General features: G+C 42.1%; 1 protein-coding gene across 9 annotated transcripts in view; it reads right to left on the bottom strand.

Annotated features, from left to right (window-relative positions):
* Positions 1-20,348, bottom strand: part of TASP1 (taspase 1) — a 171,791-nt gene that overhangs the window by 21,158 nt on the left and 130,285 nt on the right. For 7 of the 9 annotated variants that reach the window (XM_034764147.1, XM_034764141.1, XM_034764145.1 and 4 more), the window contains 2 exons: positions 13,828-13,938; positions 3,644-3,717 (listed from right to left, as the gene is read on the bottom strand). In XM_034764147.1, the coding sequence (XP_034620038.1) occupies positions 3,644-3,717; positions 13,828-13,938 (185 nt within the window). Of the gene's footprint in view, positions 1-3,643; positions 3,718-12,303; positions 13,325-13,827; positions 13,939-20,348 lie in introns of those variants that run through there. The other 2 variants (XM_034764146.1, XM_034764148.1) reach the window with 2 other exon arrangements.

A 20,348-nucleotide genomic window follows, 5' to 3' on the forward strand; every position in this document is an offset into this window, starting at 1 on the left:
TATGTGTGTGTGTATATATATATATATATATATATATATATATATATATACACACATACACACACACACACACACACACACACACACACACAAAATTATGATTTTAATATTAGTGTGTTCCTTTTACAACTCTTAATATCTTATCATTTTACAAAATTTTGCTACCAGTTGCTGTATTGATGTGCACTGCCTGTGAATTCCTCAATCATTATCAGCTAGCCTTTGGCTGGCCATGATGTGAACCACTTGACTTCAGAATAGACGTTAGCCCAGGACTAGTGAAGGCTGCAAAAAACTTAGATAAACAGAGAAGCAAGTCAATTTTATACTACCCGCTTGACCAGCTTGTTTCTGGAGTTTTATACATGGATATTCTGTACTTTTATGTCACGAATACAATGTTAAATTTGCCAAATATTTACTTTTTTTTAAAGAAAAAAAATTATTTGCAATACACCGTGTTCTATTTCAAGCCTGGCTTTCCTTCTATGACTTAGCCTTACTTGCAATACAACAAAATTCCAGCCTTTATGACAGAAGATTATTTTTTGATCAATAGAAGTCGGCAGCCCAGGCATTTGTGGTTTTTCTCTGGAAAGCATTTGCAGCCACAGGCTCAAAGGAGGAAGAAAGGGAGAGGGATTAACTTTCTTCAATGAAGGTCAAAAACATAATTTAAAAGTGAACCAAGAGAAGCAGCTGTGTCTGTCAGCCCAATCAAGATTACCAGCTGGAGAATTTACCAGCAATATGAAAACAATGTACACCAGATGTCAAACGATGCAACTACGACTAGGAAAACATTTCTGGGTATGGCACTGTATTGCTAGTGCTTATTACTAACCAGATTTCATATGACATACTAAAGACTTCAGCAGGCTACCACCAGCTAGGAACAAACATTTCCTCACAACCAGCTCTAGGAGCCATATTGTGTAAACAAAATCAGCTTTTATTTCTAATATAATTTAACATTTCACTTCTTTTAATGACTATATTTCAGGATCAAAAATATAAAGAATGAAGCAGGTTTATGCATTCACGTCTGCTGCATGCTGGGACATCTGCAGCTGGGCTTGTTCTAGCTTCACTAACTTGAGTTTGAGAAACTAGATTCTTTTAAAATAAAAATCTAAAATAAACAAGAACTCAGTGACACCGCATTTCAGTTGATTATCCAAGGAAATAAGCTGTACACGTGCCATAGAAAAGTATGCACCATTGGCCGCTGTGTCAGCACCTCTGTAACCAGCTGCTTTTCCTCCTTCTCCTCAGGTTATTGTCTACATTGTGAGTGAAGGGGTATGATACCCTTGCTCATGTACACTTACTCATGGTAGCGCTCATCGGTTCAGGTGGGCTTGTAATTGGCACAGCTCAGCTGTGCCTTCACTGCTGTGACTACACTGCTAATTATACTTGCACTAGCTCAATGTGAGCTAGCAGGAGTATGTGTACATGGCAGGGGAATCTCACCCCTGGGTCGTAGTGTAGACTTAGCCTCTGTTGGTATCCTTGTCTTTGTTTCTCTCTACATACAGTACTTATTCCTCAGAGGTGCTCATCTACTCCCATGGTTTCAGATATCACATTTGTGATAATTACTTGTAAATCTACCTCAGACAGAAATACAGGACTGCACAGAAGGGAGAAATTGTCCTCCTGGACATCCCACTAATTAAACACAGCAAAAAGCAAACCTCTTTTTGAACCCTCTCCTCCCCGCCCTTTAACACTGCTGAACTACACCCCTGATCACTCAGACTCGCAGTTACTGGGGTCATCTCTCTAACTTTCTCCCAAAGCATCCAGGCTCTCATCAAATCATCTCACCCCTCTAGCTGTAAAACTGATCCGCCCTCTCTCACCAAGTTCCTTCTCTAGTTTTGTTTCCACATCAATTTGTACTCATTCTCATGTTCAAATTCTACGCAGCTCTGTTCCTGCCTGCATCTCACCTTCTTCTGCTTTCCTTTCCACACTGTATGCTCTGCCCACACTTCTCTCCAGAATGTCCCATTTGCCTCTCACTCACTCCAGTCTTCTCCCCAGCACCGCCCCATGCCTGAAAACAGCTCGCCTTGTCCTCATCCATGGTACATCGCTCCTAGATGGCATATCCCTCTCTTTTGTTTCACTTTCCATCACTACACTCAACTATCATAGAATCATAGAATATCAGGATTGGAAGGGACTTCAGGAGGTCATCTAGTCCAACCCCCTGCTCAAAGCAGGACCAATCCCCAGACAGATTTTTACCCCAGTTCCCTAAATGGCCCCCTCAAGGATTGAACTCACAACCCTGGATTTGGCAGGCCAATGCTCAAACCACTGAGCTATCCCTCCCCTATGTGCTGATCTGAATTCTTTATGATAAAGGATCCTATGAATAAGCTTAGATTTTTTGTGTTATACCCTCTTCTCTCATTTCCAACCCATCATGGGGTATTTCAGTTTCTATATCAATTATCTGCCTAAGGGCTTGTCATCACACAAAAACTGTAACATCTAACGACATCAGTATAGTTAAAATAGTACAATCCACCTAGGATTAATAGCTATTCCCGTAAATGAACAGCAACAAGCTATACTAATATAAGGCACCTCTATAAACTGCACCCACACTAGCAGTTGTTTCAGTATAGCTACCTGTTTCTTTAAAAATATCACACCCCAATCAAAACAACTAAATCTGTATAAAACTGCTGTAGACGTTGCCTTTACATAACCACTTCTAAGAAAGGTGTTATTTTCCCTATGCATCTGTGAGGCACCATGCACGCCTATGGAAGCTATGAATAATGATCACCTTAAATGGTGAAAAGAGGAAATTCAATGCACTTGATGACTAGATACTTAACACTATGTACTAGAGTACAGTCTAAAGTCTCATTCTGATTAGAATGCTTAAAAATAAACCAAACAGCATCCATTTACTTCACTTATCTAAAAGCAGAAGAGTTCCTATTCTGCTTCACTTTTCCTTTCAACATGTAGCAGTACATTTCTTTTGATTCATGTTTTCAATCTATATTGCTAGGATCAAGATTGGAAAAACAGTTTAATTAAATGATAAGAGATTTATCATAATCTAAATAAGCAAGGCTTTAAAAATACAAGAATGTGAAGGGCATGCCTTTGTAAAAGTCAGAGTTGTTAGTAACCTCCTATGAAGGGAAGTAGGAAGGGTCTAAACATTATTTACACAAATCTAAAATATCAAATGAACACAGGGCATATCACCAATGAAAAGCACTATCAAAATGAGCAAGGGTGGCAAACTACCAGTGAGATAGCTGATTTGAACACTCAAGTCCAAGCAGAATGCTAAAATACACACTGATTTCATACAAATTGGTAGCTTTCTTTTTCATTAATTCATTATTACATCTTTTACTTGCAGACCTTTATAGAAGTCTGATCTTAAGGATGTTTTGTGTTAACAGTATTGGTCACTAGCCTGACCAAGGAGTAGAAAGTGCCCCATCAGTGGCAAGGTTGCAGCTAATCGAGTAAACGGAATCTTATTTTACGTCGCTTTTAAAATAATATTTCAACAGTTTGAGTTAATTTACGTGAATTCAAAATAAAATTGAAGTCATTGTAGAAGTTTTTAGGTCACAACTTATTCCTTAGGGCTTACCTTGGCTTTGCCATCCTGTGCTGACATATATCCTACACACATGCTCTCTGTTGTATGACTCCACAAGAACTCCACTATAAGGAAAAATGTAACAAGTCACAAACAAATACATTCATTTTAAGTGTGGGAAAACTTCACTTTTAACAAAACCAGAAATTAAAGGGACAACTCAAACCTAGCTTAAAGTTTAGGTTTGGTGCTTTTATAAAAATTTAACAAAATTATTTACAAGAAAACAGTAATTCCAGTGGAAGTAAGAGTAAGCACTCCTTGTAGTAGTTGCAAATAAATACTGTAGCACTAATAACCAGAAATAAATGGCATATATAGTGAAAAGTAGCATACATTTTTAAGTTGTATTTATTTATTTGTAAGGTAAGTAATTTTTTTTTTTTACAGTACGATTACTAAAAAGGAGAATGTCTCTTTAAAATTAAAATTCAGACATATATAAAGCATATTACTGTGCTTTATTTTTTCTCCCTTGCTTAACAAAAATTTTCAACTGTTAAAATGATTTATTCTTAGTACTGGGTAATCCCTATTTACTGTGATAGACTTTTTTTCTACTCAAAATGTATAATTTGAGAGACAAAAATATCAAGTGTTTCTGCCGTCCAGAGCTCAGTTTCATAAAACTCTACTGTGTGTAATATACATAGTAAACTGAAGACTCTTTTCGATTACTTACCTGCTATCAAAGAATAATGTTTTAAAACAACTAAATCTTTCTCCAGTACAAAATAGAAATCAAATAGATACTCAGAACTCTTCACCTGTCTAACAAACTTTAAGTCTGGGTTCAGCAAAATGGCCTTTGGAACATTTACATTCACCCACTAATCCCGAAGAACACTTTTTAAATTCAGACAATTCTAGGAAAAACAGGTTTGAGAATTTTGAAGAAGATATTGCCAGAATCTGTGCAAGTCAAACAATAAGAGAAAAAGGAGTTCTATACTTAGATACGTCCTTCTCACTGATTAATGAGTGAATTTGTCAAATATAGTAAGAAAACAGGATCACACAATTGGAGTGCACTGGTTCTCCCAGATCATTATTTTCCATAGACCAAAGACGGCACGCGAGCCGATTTTTAATGGTACACAGCTGTCTGCCGGGGTCCCAGCTCCACTCAGCCCCCCCACCCACCACTCTCTCCTGCGGGGGCAGGAGGCAGAAGCTTGGTCCTGCCAGCAGCCAAGCTTCCCCCTCCCCCGCTTCTTCCCCCAGCGTGGTGCTTTCCTGCCCCTCCTCCTCTCCTTCCCTGTGCCGATCAGCTGATCACCCTTGCCAGCGGGAGGGAAGAGGAGCAGAGCTGCAGCATGCTCGCTGCTCCGGGGAGGAGGCAGAGAAGAGGTGGGGACGAGGCCCTGGGAGAAGAGGTGGGGACGAGGCCCTGGGGGAAGAAGTGGGGACGAGGCATATCCCCTCCAGTCCCCTGCTGTGAGCACCCCCATGAGCCGAGCACCCCAGCCCTCTGCCCTGACCCCTGAACCCCCTCACACACACCCAGCTCTCTGCCCTGACCCCTGCACCCCCTCACACACCTCCAGCCCCTGTTCTGACTCCTGCACCCCCCACACATACCCAGCCCCCCCATGCCCCAACTCTTGCACCCCCCCATATCCCCTCTCCCACCCTGAGCATCAAACGGGAGTTCCTGCAAATACCCCCCCCCACATTCCCATCTGCACCCCGGGTCTGGGGTCCCAGCTGCTGGCCCCGCTCAGCCTGCGGCCGGTCTGGGGTCCTGGCTGCCAGCCCCTTGCCAGCCCGGATCCCGCTGGTCCCACTCAGCCCGCTGCCGAACTAGGTGAACGGAACCCCAGGCCGGCAGTGGGCTGAGTGGGCCGGTGACATAAGATCAGCATTTTAATTTAATTTTAAATTATGCTTCTTAAACATTTTGAAAACCTTGTTTACTTTATATACAACAATAGTTTAGTTATATAATATAGACGTATATAGAGAGACCTTCTAAAAACGTTAAAATGTATTACCTGCATGCGAAACCTTAAGTTAAAGTGAATAAGTGAAGACTTGGCACACCACTTATGAAAGGCTGCCGATCCCTGCCATAGACATTTCTAGTTTAAAAAAAATCTTGCAATTTTTTGTACTATTGCTGTCTGTGGAGTTTTCTAAATACACAAGTGACTGCAGTTAAATAATCACAGTTTCTTTTAGGAAATTGAGTCACTCAATTTGAAAACAAGACTTAAACACTGGAAATTTTCAGCAATAGGCGAGGTAGGCAATTAGCTCCTTTTGGACAACTAATTTAATTTCATTTTCTAACTTTACTTTCCAAAGTGCAGAGAAAGACTATACAGTATACACTTAGAATACAAAAGAATGAATGCTGATAACTGTTATAAATGAATGTGTGAAATGTTATTAAGTTTTAAGGATATTTTAGCCTTTATTGTCCACCACCTACGTTCTACATAATAGCTGTGAATTTTACTACTGAACCTTCACAGCTGAGTAGCTGTGCGTGTTCATAATGAGTCTCTTCAAGCTGCAGATAGTGCTAGTTTCTAGACGTGCTAGAACTAAAATTAAGATCTCAAATTTATGTAAATTCACTGCTCTGAACAGATTCCCTGGAATAGCACAGTTCATTAAAAACAAAAATGCTCAACCTACCTTGTATGTTTATTTCAGCTCTTTAAAAAAAAAAAAAAAAGACACAAACCAATAGCTTATATGAATATCCAGCATGTGACATGTCATTTATACAAAAATAATGCGTTGCCATCTTCAAGAACTGAAAGTGCATATAAAGCTCCAAAAGGGATCTACTATCTATACTGATTTATATCTAACAATGTCGTCTGAATTATGCAGTTTAAAAATCTGATTCTATTTCAGAAATTCCCAAAACCCTTACCTCCATTGATTGAACTTTGAAAAATTACAATAGGAAAACATCTCTGGAGGAGCCTTTGATCTTGACTTGAGAAATTCAATTATATTCATTTTTCCCTATATAATTTTAAAGAATTTTTAAGAGGCGAGAGTACAAACCTTAATGCTGCTCATTATCTCTTGAAACATATGCTTACAAAAGCAAGATGCATCAGTGCCATGTGATAGTATGGCATTAAGATTTGTTTAAATTTTCAGAAAGCCAAAGCAATGATTTAGTATAGATAATGTGCTCATGACAACGTCAGTTAGGTAATCCTGCAGGTAAAAATGCAGAAGGGCAAAATAATCTTAATACAAATCTAAGGATACATTCTCAGCTTGATACAAAGTGAGTTGCAGATATGGATCTCCATAAATTGCCACTAGAGCACATGATAAGGGCATGGGGTCCAAGGAAAAAGCAAATATCATCACTGAATAATGATAGTGACAGCACTAAGATGTTTGAAAGGGAAGACTTGTCACTATTGTTAAATATTGATCAGACACAAGACATTAATCTTGCTACCAAATGTGTTAAGTGAAAGGTTAATTTAATTCACATACAATGTCACATGTTGTTCTTTCATGTCTCATCATGCTTACATTTTAGTTCTATTAACTCCTTCATGCAGACAGTGTTGATTTCTTGGCATACTTCCCATTACATGTCAGTAATGTCAAGTTCTTACAACAGCATATAATCCTATTGCTAATTCATCCATTTTTTGTGTTGTGAAGTGTAAGTTGCACTTATGAGATCTTGCATATGTTCAGCAATACCCAATCTTGACTCAGGAATTACATATTTTAATAGTTTTGACTTTTTAATGGTTGTATAACAACAAGTGGCCTGATTATCAAAGGTGCTGACCCCATAGAGGTACAACTGATGTCACTGGGAGGGATGATCACAGTCTTTTGAAAAAATGGTGCTATAAGTACATTAAGATGTTACAAAGTAAGAAAAACACCTCCCAATGATTCTGTAGCAGTTGTTGAAAAATTGTTACAATATCAACTCTAAGAAACTATTATGTGCCAAAAAGACACTCCTCCCCCCAAAAAACCTCCCTATGTCCCTGTATGACTTATCACCCACTGTTCCTTTACATCCAATGCAGTGTCAGAAGAACTATAAGGATATATGTCATAGATCTCTGGTTTCTTGGGACAGTAAGGTCTGGGAAATACGGTAAGGGCAGTGTGCTCCATTGTTAGAAGAGTGAGACCTCTTTGGCCAGTTGAAGAATGTCAAATTACAACAAATATCCTTGAGACAAGGTGGGTGAGGTAACATCTTTTACTGGATCAACTTCTGTTTGTACCTTGTGGTCCCTTCTAATCCTCTGATTCTATGATTCTGCTGGTGAGAGAGACAAGCTTTCAGACTACACAGAGCTCTTCATGTCTGAGAAAGGTACTAAGGCTATGTCCACACTAGAGAGCTTACAGTGGCTGTTTTGATTAATTTTGTTCTCAACCTATTGATTTTGTGCTGAGTGCATGTTTGTTCCCTTTTGTTATTGTGTAACTCCTTCCTGACTACTCTTGGAACAAAGAATATGTGTTACAAGATGGGGTACTGTATTCTAGATGTATTGAAACAAAGAGACTTTGAGATCACGGAAAATAACCAATAGACTCTCTCCTCCCTGGGCTAAAGTAATCATTGGATGCATAAACAGGTGACTATGAAGTAAGAGTGGAGAGATGATGTTACTTCCGCATACAGCTTTAGCAAAACAGTTACCAGAGTATTGTGTCCACTTCTGGCAAACCCACTTCAAAAAAGAGGTTGAAAAATCAGAACGGTTTCAGAAGAGAGCTACAATAATTTCAGGCCTTGAAAACACATCTTATAGTACAAGGCTGAAGCTCAATGTATTTAGTTTACCCAGGAGAAGATTGAACGGAGCCTACGTAGAGAAGATATTAATAACAGAAAATGGTATAACGAGATCCAACGGTTAGAAGTTTAAAATAGACAAATTCAGACTGGCTATGTCTACATTATATACTAGGAGTGTGATTTCCAGCTCACATACACATACTTAATGATAGCTCTCATCTGAGCTAGCATGCTACAAATAGTAGCATCGCCATGGTAGCACAGTCAGAAGCAGTGGTGGTACAGGCTAGCCACACCAAGTACAAACCAGCTTGAACCCCGTGGGTACCAACTAAGGGCTTGTACCATCACTGCCACTGAGCATGCAGTTGCTGCCTTTGTCACCATGGCTACACTACTATATTTTTAGCATGCTAGCTCAGATGAGAGCGAGTTGAATATGAGTACGCAAGCAGGGAATCACACTCCTAGCTTGTAGTATAGATGTAGCTTTGAAATTAGCTCAGTCAGAGTTACAGGCTTGATTCAGAAATTGGGTGAGGGTCTATAGCCCATATTAATGCAGAAGGTCATACTACATGATCAGAACAGTCCCCCTTGTCACTAATTTCCATGAAAACCTCTACTAATTGAATTAAAAGACTAACTGCCCACTACTGCTGCCAGAAACTAAGGCCTGGTCTACACTACGAGTTTAGGTCGACTTTAGCAGGGTTAAATCGAATTAAGCCTGGACATGTCCACACGACGAAGCCCTTTTTTTTGACTTAAAGGGCCCTTTAAATCGGTTTCTTTACTCCACCTCCGACGAGTGGATTAGCGCTAAAATCGGCCTTTGTAGGTCGGATTTGGGGTAGTGTGGACAGAATTCGACGTTATTGGCCTCTGGGAGCTATCCCACAGTGCTTCATTGTGACCGCACTGGACAGCACTCTCAACTCAATGCACTGACCAGGTAGACAGGAAAAGCCCCGCGAACTTTTGAATTTCGTTTCCTGTTTGCCCAGCGTGGAGAGCACAGGTGACCACGCAGAGCTCATCAGCACAGGTAACCATGATGGAGTCCCACGATCGCAAAAGAGCTCCATCATGGACCGAACGGGAGGTACGGGATCTGCTTGCCATATGGGGAGATGAATCAGTGCTAGCTGAACTCTGTAGCAATAAATGAAATGGCAAAATATTAGAAAAGGTCTCAAAGGCCATGAAGGACAGAGGCCATAACAGGGACGCACAGCAGTGCCGCGTGAAAATTAAGGAGCTAAGGCAAGCCTACCACAAAGCCAGAGAGGCAAACAGAAGGTCCGGGGCGGAGCTGCAAACATGCCGCTTCTACGCGGAGCTGCATGCAATGCTAGGGAGTGTAGCCACCACTACCCCAACCGTGTGCTTTGACTCAGTCAATGGAGAAACACGCAACAGGGAAGCTGGTCTGGGGTACGAGGAAGATGATGATGAAGACAATGAAGATAGCTCACAGCAAGGAAGCGGAGAAACCGGTTTCCTCAACAGCCAGGATATGTTTATCACACTGGACCTGGAACCAGTAACCCCCGAACTCACCCAAGGGCATGCTCCCAAACCCTGAGGGCACCCAAGGGGCTCTGGTAAGTGTACCTTTGTAAATATTACACATGGTTTAAAAGCAAGCGTGTTTAATGATTAATGATTAATTTACCCTGGCAATCGCGGCCAGTACAGCTACTGGAAAAATCTGTTAACGTGTATGGGGATGGAGCAGAAATCCTCCAGGGACATCTCCAGAAAGCTCTCCTTCATGTACTCCCAAAGCCTTTGCAAAAGATTTCTGGGGAAGGCTGCCTTATCCCATCCGCCATGGTAGGACACTTTACCACGCCAGGCCAGTAGCACGTAGTCTGGAATCATTGCATAACAAAGCATGGCAGCGTATGATCCCGGTGTTTGCTGGCATGCAGACAACATCCATTCCTTATCTCTCTTTGTTATCCTCAGGAGAGTGATATCATTCACGGTCACCTGGTTGAAATGGGGTGATTTTATTAAGCGGACATTCAGAGGTGCCCGTTCCTGCTCAGCTGAACAGAAATGTTCCCCACTGTTAGCCACGCGGTAGGGGGAAGGGGTGAAGTGATCATCCCAGAGAATTGGGTGTGTGTGTGGGGGGGGGGTAGTTGGGTTTGTGCTGCATGTTAACCCGGAAACCGCAGCTGTTTATGTACTCGGTGGCTTGGTGCTCCGGTGCCAAGATAGGGATATGGGTTCCGTCTATCGCCCCACCACAGTTTGGGAATCCCATTGCAGCAAAGCCATCCACTATGACCTGCATGTTTCCCAGAGTCACTACCCTTGATATCACCAGGTCTTTCATTGCCCTGGCAAATTGGATCACAGCAGCCCCCACAGTAGATCTTCCCACTCCAAATTGATTCCCGACTGACCGGTAGCTGTCTGGCGTTGCAAGCTTCCACAGGGCTATTGCCACTCGCTTCTCAACTGTGAGGGCTGCTCTCATCTTGGCATTCTGGTGCTTCAGGGCAGGGGAAAGCAAGTCAAAGTTCCATGAATGTGTCCTTACGCATGCGAAAGTTTTGCAGCCACTGGGAATCGTCCCACACCTGCAACATGATGCGGTCCCACCAGTCTGTGCTTGTTTCCCGGGCCCAGAATCGGCGTTCCACGGCATGAACCTGCCCCAGTAACACCATGATTTGCACATTGCTGGGGCCTGTACCTTGTGAGAGGTCTACGTCCATGTCCATTTCCTCATTACTCTCGTCGCCGCGCTGCAATCGCCTCCTCGGCTGGTCCTGGTTTTGCTTTGGCATGTCCTGGCTCTGCATATACTCCAGGACAATGCGTGTGGTGTTCATAGTGCTCATAATTGCCGCGGTGATCTGAGTGGGCTCCATGATCCCAGTGCTATGGCGTCTGGTCTGAAAAAAGGCGCGAAACTAGTGTCTGACGGAGGGAGGGAGAGGCGACTGATGACATGGCGTACAGGTACAGGGAGTTAAAATCAACAAAGGTGGCTGTGCATCAGGGAGAAACACAAACAACTGTCACACAGAATGGCCCCCCCAAAGATTGAATTCAAAACCCTGGGTTTAGCAGGCCGTTGATTTCATGGAGGGAGGGGGAAGCAAATGAATACAGAACAAATCTGGTCCATCTATTTTTTAGATCTTAAGCTGGCAGCAGACGGTGCAGCATGACTGATAGCCATCGGCATCTTCTGGGTGCTTGGCAGAAAATGATGTACTATGACGGATAGCCATCATCGTCAAGACGGTTCAATGGGACTGCCGGGTCTCCAGGAGACAAAATGAAGAATCAGATGCCCAGAGTGGAAAGTTTGGTTCAATATTTCTCAGAGGAATCTGCTGAAGAAGTTTCCCGGGTGCCTCTGATTGAACTCACTGAGAGTTCAGAGAGTGGCTGAGGAATATGATGATGACAGATATCAATTGTAATACACCATCCACTGCCAAAAGGCAAGGAGCTGCTGCTGTGTAGCAATGCAGCTCCACATCTGCCAGCACCCAGATGACATATGGTGACGGTGAGCTGAGCTGAGCGGGCTCCATGCTTGCCATGGTATTTTGTCTGCACGGGTAACCCAGGTAAAAAGGCACGAATCGACTGTCTGCCATTGCTCTGAGGGAGGGGGAGGGGCCTGACGACATGTACCCAGAACCCCCGCGACACTGTTTTTGCATCGTCAGGCATTGGGATCTCAACCCAGAATTCCAATGGGCAGCAGAGACTGGGGGAACTGTGGGATAGCTACTCACAGTGCAATGCTCCGGAAGTCGACGCTAGCCTTGGTACTGTGGACGCTGCCCGCTGACTTAATGCGCTTAGAGCATTTTATGTGGGGACACACACAGTCGACTGTAAAAAACCGATATCTATAAAACCGGCTTCTATAAATTCGACCTAATTTCGTAGTGTAGACATACCCTAAGAGTTATCTTTGGGCCAGCCACTAAAAAGGAACAATAATGAAACCGTTATGTAGGAATTACTCTTTTTACAGACAATATACCTAGATATATAGTTGGCAGGTTCTTTCTAAGAGGTAATGTGTGACTGGTTATCGCTCTGATTCTCAAGCTGCTCCAGCTCCAACATAAAGTTATATTAACCCTCATGCAGCTCTAAATTATGGACAAATAGCTATGATAGCTAAGGGACCATACACTAACTGTCTATTGGCACAGAATGAGCAGAAATCTGCTGCCCCGCCTTCTCCCATTTCCCCTTTCATGGCTTCTACACTGGGGTGCAGAGGGAAAGTGCTGGTGTAGAAGCCAGGATCACTAACACAAAGTTACCTTCTGATGAAGGAATTATCAACTTGGTAGCTGTAACCAGATTCCACCCCTTTTGCAATGCGCAGGCAGCACAAAGAGGCTGGAACAGGAGTGGGAGATTTGGTCCCTGGGTTCTATTCCCACATCTGCCACAAGTGACCATTAATCATTCTGTAAAATGGTGGAACGTGTCTCCCTTCCAGAGTAGCAATGAAGCTGCAAGGGTTGCAATGTGCACAAATGTTATTACCAATCAGCAGAAGAGGCAAGACAAACATATGCTCTTCTGGTTCCCAGACCAGTGCAAATTTTCTTAGTGCCAAGAGTATTTTGATGGGAGAAATACAGTAGTAGCAGTAAGAAGAGAATGACTCATTTTGTCTGTGTGACATCTGTTTGGAGGCAAAGCATGGGGCTGAAGTCCACAGTGTAGACTGAATAATTAGGCATTTCAGGAGCAAACATGTCAAATCCTACTGTGCACATGCAAACGTCAGTGCTGTGGCTTATCTGGATGGATTTTCATGGGGGCAGCAAAAGGAATTTCTGACCCTAGGAGTCTGGTGACCCTGCCAAATTTCAAGTCCATGTTCCAAACCATCATACACATTTTGGTCTCTGAGAAAAAAAAGAGGTAAACATTCGTACATAGCACATTTTGGCATGCAATGCACTGAGCAGCTTTAACAGCAGGATGTATGTGCATGCGTCTTTCTTTACCAGAAATGTGATGCTCTTTTTTGGAGAAAGTGTTTTAAAAATATTTTTAAAAAAGAATCCAAGCAACTAAAATGAAAATATTACTACTGTTATCTACACTCTCACTAAAAAGGACTCTGGCTCCATAGACCAATACGGATCACATTTAAGTTCACAAATGGCAATTTAAGAGGCATGGTCTCACCCATACTTTTCAAAACAAAAAATATTTACAACTTTCACTCTGTCCCTCCCCCAGAGCATTCCTGTATTTCAATGACAAATGTTTCTCTTTTATGCCAAATATCCCTATTTATGGGTTTCAATTGGTGGTAGTACACATAATTTTTATTCCAGCCCTTGCTTGGTTCGTGAGTTTAGCACCTCCTGTTCACAATAAAACTGTACAAATATCTTCTTACCTAGTAGAGTCTGCTTTTCTTGTAGAGAGTCAGGCTCTGCAGAACACCTGCAAGATCGAAGAACTATCACTCCACCGAGTACACCATCTTCATTGGCTAGGAAAGGTGAACCTAGGGTAGAAGTGGGAGGTAGGGAAAGAGTTGTTACTTGCAAAAGGATGTTTTTTTAAATTTGCCTACCCGCCCCCCCCTTTAAACTTGTCACCTAGAGTGGAAGAGCCAAGTCATGATAATATTTCTATATAAATGTCAATTTCATTTCTCTATTGAGAATTGCCATTATTTCTGATGGGTAAATGTTGTACTCTCTTGATGGGTCAGGAAGACCTAGACTCCCACATTGTCTACATGGTAAAAGTAACATTGAAACGCCAAGGCAGGTTTAGCACGAAGGGTTGAATATTCATTATTTTCTTCAGAATGGAAATACAACCAAATTAAAGGATAAGAACATATATAAAAACACCTACAAGCTTTGATCAGCTCTTCAAGGTCGTTTAGTATCCTCTTCCTTGGCTATCTGTTGCACAACTACAAAGCTTTGATTTACTATCTCAGAATATATTTCAAACAAATATACCTCTACCCCGATATAACGCCACCCAATATAACACAAATTCGGATATAACGCGGTAAAGCAGTGCTCCGGGGAGGGGGGATGAAGGGAGGGGTAGCACGGCTGCGCACTCCGGCGGATCAAAGCAAGTTCGATATAACACGGTTTCACCTATAACGCGGTAAGATTTTTTGGCTCCCGAGAACAGCGTTATACCGGGGTAGAAGTGTAATAAGATACAGCGTTTAACACAAATATTTCTAGTAATGAAATTCTGTGGGTGACTTGAATATTTCAATTTCAGTGGAAGTTGCAGGTGCTCAGACTCTAGTATCAGATCTCAGAGGCCCAATTGTATTCCCCATGAAACTAAAGTTTTGCCATCAATTCCAGTTGAGGCAGGGTCCATCTCAAGTTGGTGACATGTAGGGTACTGTGACTTAAGGAGGATTATCACACCTGAGGAGACCAAACAGATGAAACCAAATTGATGTTTGATCAAACTACATTTACTCCAAGAAGTGAGGGAATTTTTGATTTAAGTCACCATAAGTACTAAATGATAAGTTTATTCTAATTTATGATTTTTCCTATGCCACTAATAACCCGTTCCTCCCCCCCACCCACAAAGCGCCAATAACACACAATTAAGGTTGCAAGCACTCGATGGTACCTTCCAGAATACGAAAGCTGTGCTGGGAAACCAAGAAATGTGGAATTTAGGTCCCCTTACAAGAAAGTGTTATGATTACAATAAAAGACACAAGTGATAAAAAGTTGAGAGAAACAGTGTTAAAGTGACACTTATACTACACTGCCTTAACTCTGCCAACTTTCATCCCTGCCCAGAGGAGTCCACAGGGAGTATGCTTTAACGTAGTGCTGTTTGAAACAGCACGATGCTAAAGCATGTTAGGGAACCTTAAGTGCGCACCGAGCCAGGTCTACACTGACCAATTAATGCATAACACTTTATGGCACTTTAGAAATCACCCCCATAGGGGACATTACCCCACCGTACAGACAGGCCCTTAGTTTCACCACTGATTCACACTGAGGTAGCACCTACAGTCCCATTCAGAATTGGGGCTCAAATATGATAGGTGTTGTGCAAACTCATAGATAGTACCTAACCCAAAAGTTACCATCTTCTCCATCTCCCCAAATGCTAACTAAACATAATTGGTTGATAATATAATAAAATCAATCATTATATAATATAAAATATAATATAATATAATATAATATAATATAATATATTTGAGTTTAAGGCTAGTGTCCACCACTTCCTAAAATTTTCAGTATTTCTAGCACAATTTGCCATCCTATATGACATGTAAAAAGTCAAGTCTCAAACCTGTCACTGGATTAATGTGGGCAGGCGCTTACGCCTATGCAATCCCACTGAAGTCTAAGATGCAACATGTGGACGTAGGGGTCTACACTAGGCAGATCAGATGGCAGAACTGGGCCCTAAAATGTGTTAAAAAATCTATGCCTATGTGTATAGATGTATAAAATGACATAAGTCTAGTTATCAAGGTTTGTTTCTGGTATCAGTTACACCAATGTGAATGTAGAGCAACTTCCTTGATTCCAAGGGAGTTACTCTAGATTGATATTAGAGTGTCTGAGATCAGATATTAGCCCTGAGGGCATTTGTGTACCATACATATTTGTGGTATTTTTCTCTGTTTTGGTTTTATACTTTTATCTTTAAACACCTTAGGGTAGAGGTCCCCAAACTGTGGGCTGCGGCCCTCTATGAAGGAACATTTGTGGCGGGGAAGCGCAGAAGGGCCTGGACTAGCCCCCCCCCGGGGGGGGGGAAGGCAGGGAGGGAGCGCCACCCAGTTCCACTCCTGGCCCCGGCCGATGGCGCCAACGGGATCCGTGACCAGGGATCCACGCCCACTGGCAGGATCTGCGGGGTACAAAGTAAAAAGTTTGGGGACCACTGTCTTAGTGCATCAAGCTAAAGAAAAGTAGTCATTTTATAACGTCATGCTTACCAGCATCTTAAACAAAAATAAGGCAAAATATATTACAAGAGTCTATATTTAAGGTAAAGGATCTGAAAATATTAGTTTTATGAGTCTATATCCATTTATTCTCACATCAAGGGAATTAAAAACTGAACCACAGTTTATTGTCAGAGTTGAGTAACAAATTACCATTGGAGAGAGACTGTCAAACTGAAAATCAAGTGTCTGAACATTGTGGCGCTTTGATATTTAGAAGCAATACTGAAGATTTTCATATCTGAATAAAGTTGGGGAGATTTTTGCCATTTTTCCAGTTTGTTTACTTTATGCATTTTACAGCACTTCGTGTATAGTCAATTTGATTGTTTCCCTGAATAGGCTGCCAGTATCTGCCTTACTGAGAATATTCTGCCTTATAAGCATCAACACAAGAACTGAAAGACACCTTAGAAAAATGGTTACTAATGTGTTCTGTAATTTTTCTTTGAGATATGTTGCACATGTCCATTCGACTTCAAGTGTGTGCCCAGTGCACCAGAGACAAATATTTTTCCCTTAGAGCCATCTGTCGGGGCGGTGCAAGCACTTTTAGCACTCTTGTGCTGCAGTCCAGTGGTATAACCGGTAGAGCTGCCTCCAGTCCTCCTTAGTTTCTTCTTACTGGCTAGAGACTCCGACATAGAAGGATCTGGGGCAAAATCAGGACTTGGTCCTGCTAGTGCAGGCAAGGGGCTGGACTCATAGATTCATAGATTATAGGACTGGAAGGGACCTCGAGAGGTCATCGAGTCCAGTCCCCTGCCCGCATGGTGACTCGATGACCTTTCGGGGTCCCTTCCAGTTCTATGAGATAATAATATAATATATGGAGATATACCTATTATTATTATTGAAAGGACAGTGGGTCGTGGAATGGACATGTGCAACACATCTTGAACAACAGTTACAGAACAGGTTAGTAACCATTTTTTCTTTGAGAGATTACACTTGTGCATTCCACTTCAGGTGACTCACAAGCAGTTCAGTCTGCAGGAAGGTGGGTTTTAGAGTCTATCTTAACAGCGATTGTAGAACTACTCATCCAAATTTTGCATAATCTCTGGATTGCCGAGATATAGCATAGTGACTTGTAAAAGTATGCACTGATGACCATGTTGCAGCTTTACAAATGTCCCTTATAGGTACTTGAGCCAGGAAAGCTGTAGAAGCTTCAGGAGCCGTCAGCACCAAGTGGCTACCACAATCCAGCAGTTGGTGCACCGAGGATGTTGGCATCTCAGCAGGGGACAGTCTTGAAGGCCCGGAGGGAAGAAGCAAAGGTTGGTACCGGGGATCCACACTGACACCCTACTTTCCATATCCTATGCTCTGCTAGTAGATGGTACTTGGAGATCTCAATCTTCCCGCCTTTGAGAAATGTGCTATTTTGTTGGCACTGGAGAGGGGGATTGGTGTCTTCCCTTTGACAATGTCCTTGGCAGGGACACCACAATGTCTGCAGGGGCATTCCTAGCCAAGGTGGAAGTATTGGGTATGCGTGCTGAGCAAGAAGGCTCTAAAGTTGGATGTGAAGCTGCCTGCATAAGAATGTGGTGGATGTTGTTAAAATGAAAGCCTTACTTTACATTTTCAAGTGTTTGTGTTTCTGTATTGTGATGGGGCAAGGCCAGATGGCTACAGTAAAGTAATGAGGAACAGGTATGTTAGCCCCAGGCTAAACAAATCCCTGGTAAAATGGTAACCAAATGGCAGTTGCTCCAGGTTAATCAAGACACCTGGGGCCAATTAGGATCCTTCTAGAAGGCAGAAGAGACAGCTAGATTGATTGAGACACCAGAAGCCAATCAAGGACTGGCTGGAACTAGTTAAAAGCCTCCCAAGTTAGTCAGTGCAGGGTGGGTGTCAGGAGCTATAGGAGGGAGCTGTGCTGTTGGAGGAACGAAGTAGTACGAATCCATATCAGGTGCAAGGAAGGAGGCTCTGAGGTAATTGTGAAGAAGATATTGAGTGGGGGCTGCTGTGGGGAAGTAGCCCAGGGAATTGTACACGCCCTATTTCCAAAAAGTCAGCTTCCAGAGCTGCTAAGTTTAGGGTCCCTGGGCTGGAGCCCGGAGTAGAGGGTGGGCCCGGGCTCCCCCCCTCCCCTCCCTGATTAATCACAGATACTGGGAGACAACAGAGACTGTGTGAGGGAGGGTTGTTTCTCCTCACCTCCCTAGCCAGCTTATGATGAAAATGGCTCAGTAGACTGTGACCCTTGCCTCTAGAGAGAGAAGGGCTATGTGGAGGGTCACAGTGAGCCTCTGAGGCCAGCAAAATCCATCAGGAAACGCAGGACCCACGGAGTCAAGGACAGAACTCTGTCACAGTATCTTTAGTAAAAGGTTAAAAGGCTTTTTAATGGTGCGTCTACCATAGTACTAAGCAGGCGGAGGTCTCTGAACTATTCCAGCAAAAAGCCCAGTTATGCAGTATGTGCACTTAATGGGAAAATGCTAAACTGAAAAATGGCACTGTAAGACAAAACATTTTGAAAGGAATATTTTCCTGCTATTGCCCTGCAGATGTGAAATTCTGAATTTTTTTGTTATTGTTTAAATGAAAACACTGACACTCCTGTTAACTAGAGTAGTTCAAAACGTTATAATTCAATGGAACGCAGTAGGCAGTCCAGTTCCACATGATTATAGCACACTGGGTGGTGATGTAAAATATAAAGCTGAAGGCCAAGTGACTTTAATCTGATGACAAATGCAGCAATCCTTTACAAATGCACTGTCTATGCATCTCATTTTTATGTTACTAACAGAAAGTAGCATTTGCTGATGACAGGCTTGATGCTAGCACTATCACAATTAACGAACAGCTGGTGTCTGGTGTTGTAATGACAAGTCATTCCATATAAAACAACATATCCGAGTTTCCTTATTTTATTTTTGAAGTTCCTATATTGTGGATCAATGGTGGAAGACAGCTTTACTGCATACAGTAAATTTCTGAATAGTCTTTACAAATGCACCAGGTAAAGCCCCACGTTTGCACTGCAAACAAAGTATTTGGATGTCTGTTTTTTGCACATTCAAATAGATGTGCTTGCAAAAAAAATTTAGACTCTAGGATTGAATTTTAGAAAAATAATGGGCTATATTTTTTTAAATGTCTAATATTTAGATAGTGTATGTGTCTTTAAATTACCATAGTAGATAAAGAGAAACTGCTTTCTCGTTAACATTGGACTTCCAAAATTTCCAGTGTCAAAATAACTTCACCTTTCAGCATAAGGGGTCTAGACATCAGTAGGATTCACACAAGTGAACAAAAGTCAGTTAAGAAAAACCAAATTCATTGTTACGTAGCACTGCCAAGATATTGAACACTGAAATGTCAAAACATGGGTAACATAATTAGAGTCAAATTCTGCTGTTAGATGCATGTGAGCACATTATCTTAAATAAAAGTTCCACATGCGTATTTGAGGGTAGAGTTTAGCTCATTGATCCTGATCCTGCAACGGACGTAGCATCCTCAACCACTAACTAAAATGGGAGTTGAAAGTTCAGTAACATACTAGGAGACGCTCAGTGCCTGGTAGAATTTGGACCCTTAATGCAGTATGCATCACACAAAAATGTGTCTTTTCCCCCCCATGGTAGTGTTTCCCCAAGCAGTGAAGGCAGTGTTGGTGATCGTTGCTGACTGGGAATAAGCAAGGGCAGGAAGTGCAGATCTTGAACCCTGGCATCTTTGGCATAATCCAGTATCCAATCAGTGCTGGGGGGGAGGGGAAAGAGAGACCAGCAAAATAGCATCCCAACATCCTTAAATCCTAAAAACGACTACTACTAACACTAAAACTACTACAAAAATAACAAAATACTAGCTATATACAAGAATAAAACGGTCTTTTTTGTGTTTTAGAAAATGCATTACAAGAGACGAGAGAGCGGTAGAGGCTCTGACTTGGACCACGCGGTGAAACT

The sequence above is a fragment of the Trachemys scripta genome, chromosome 3, assembly GCF_013100865.1.
Source record: "Trachemys scripta elegans isolate TJP31775 chromosome 3, CAS_Tse_1.0, whole genome shotgun sequence".
In the NCBI taxonomy this organism is placed as follows: domain Eukaryota; kingdom Metazoa; phylum Chordata; order Testudines; family Emydidae; genus Trachemys; species Trachemys scripta.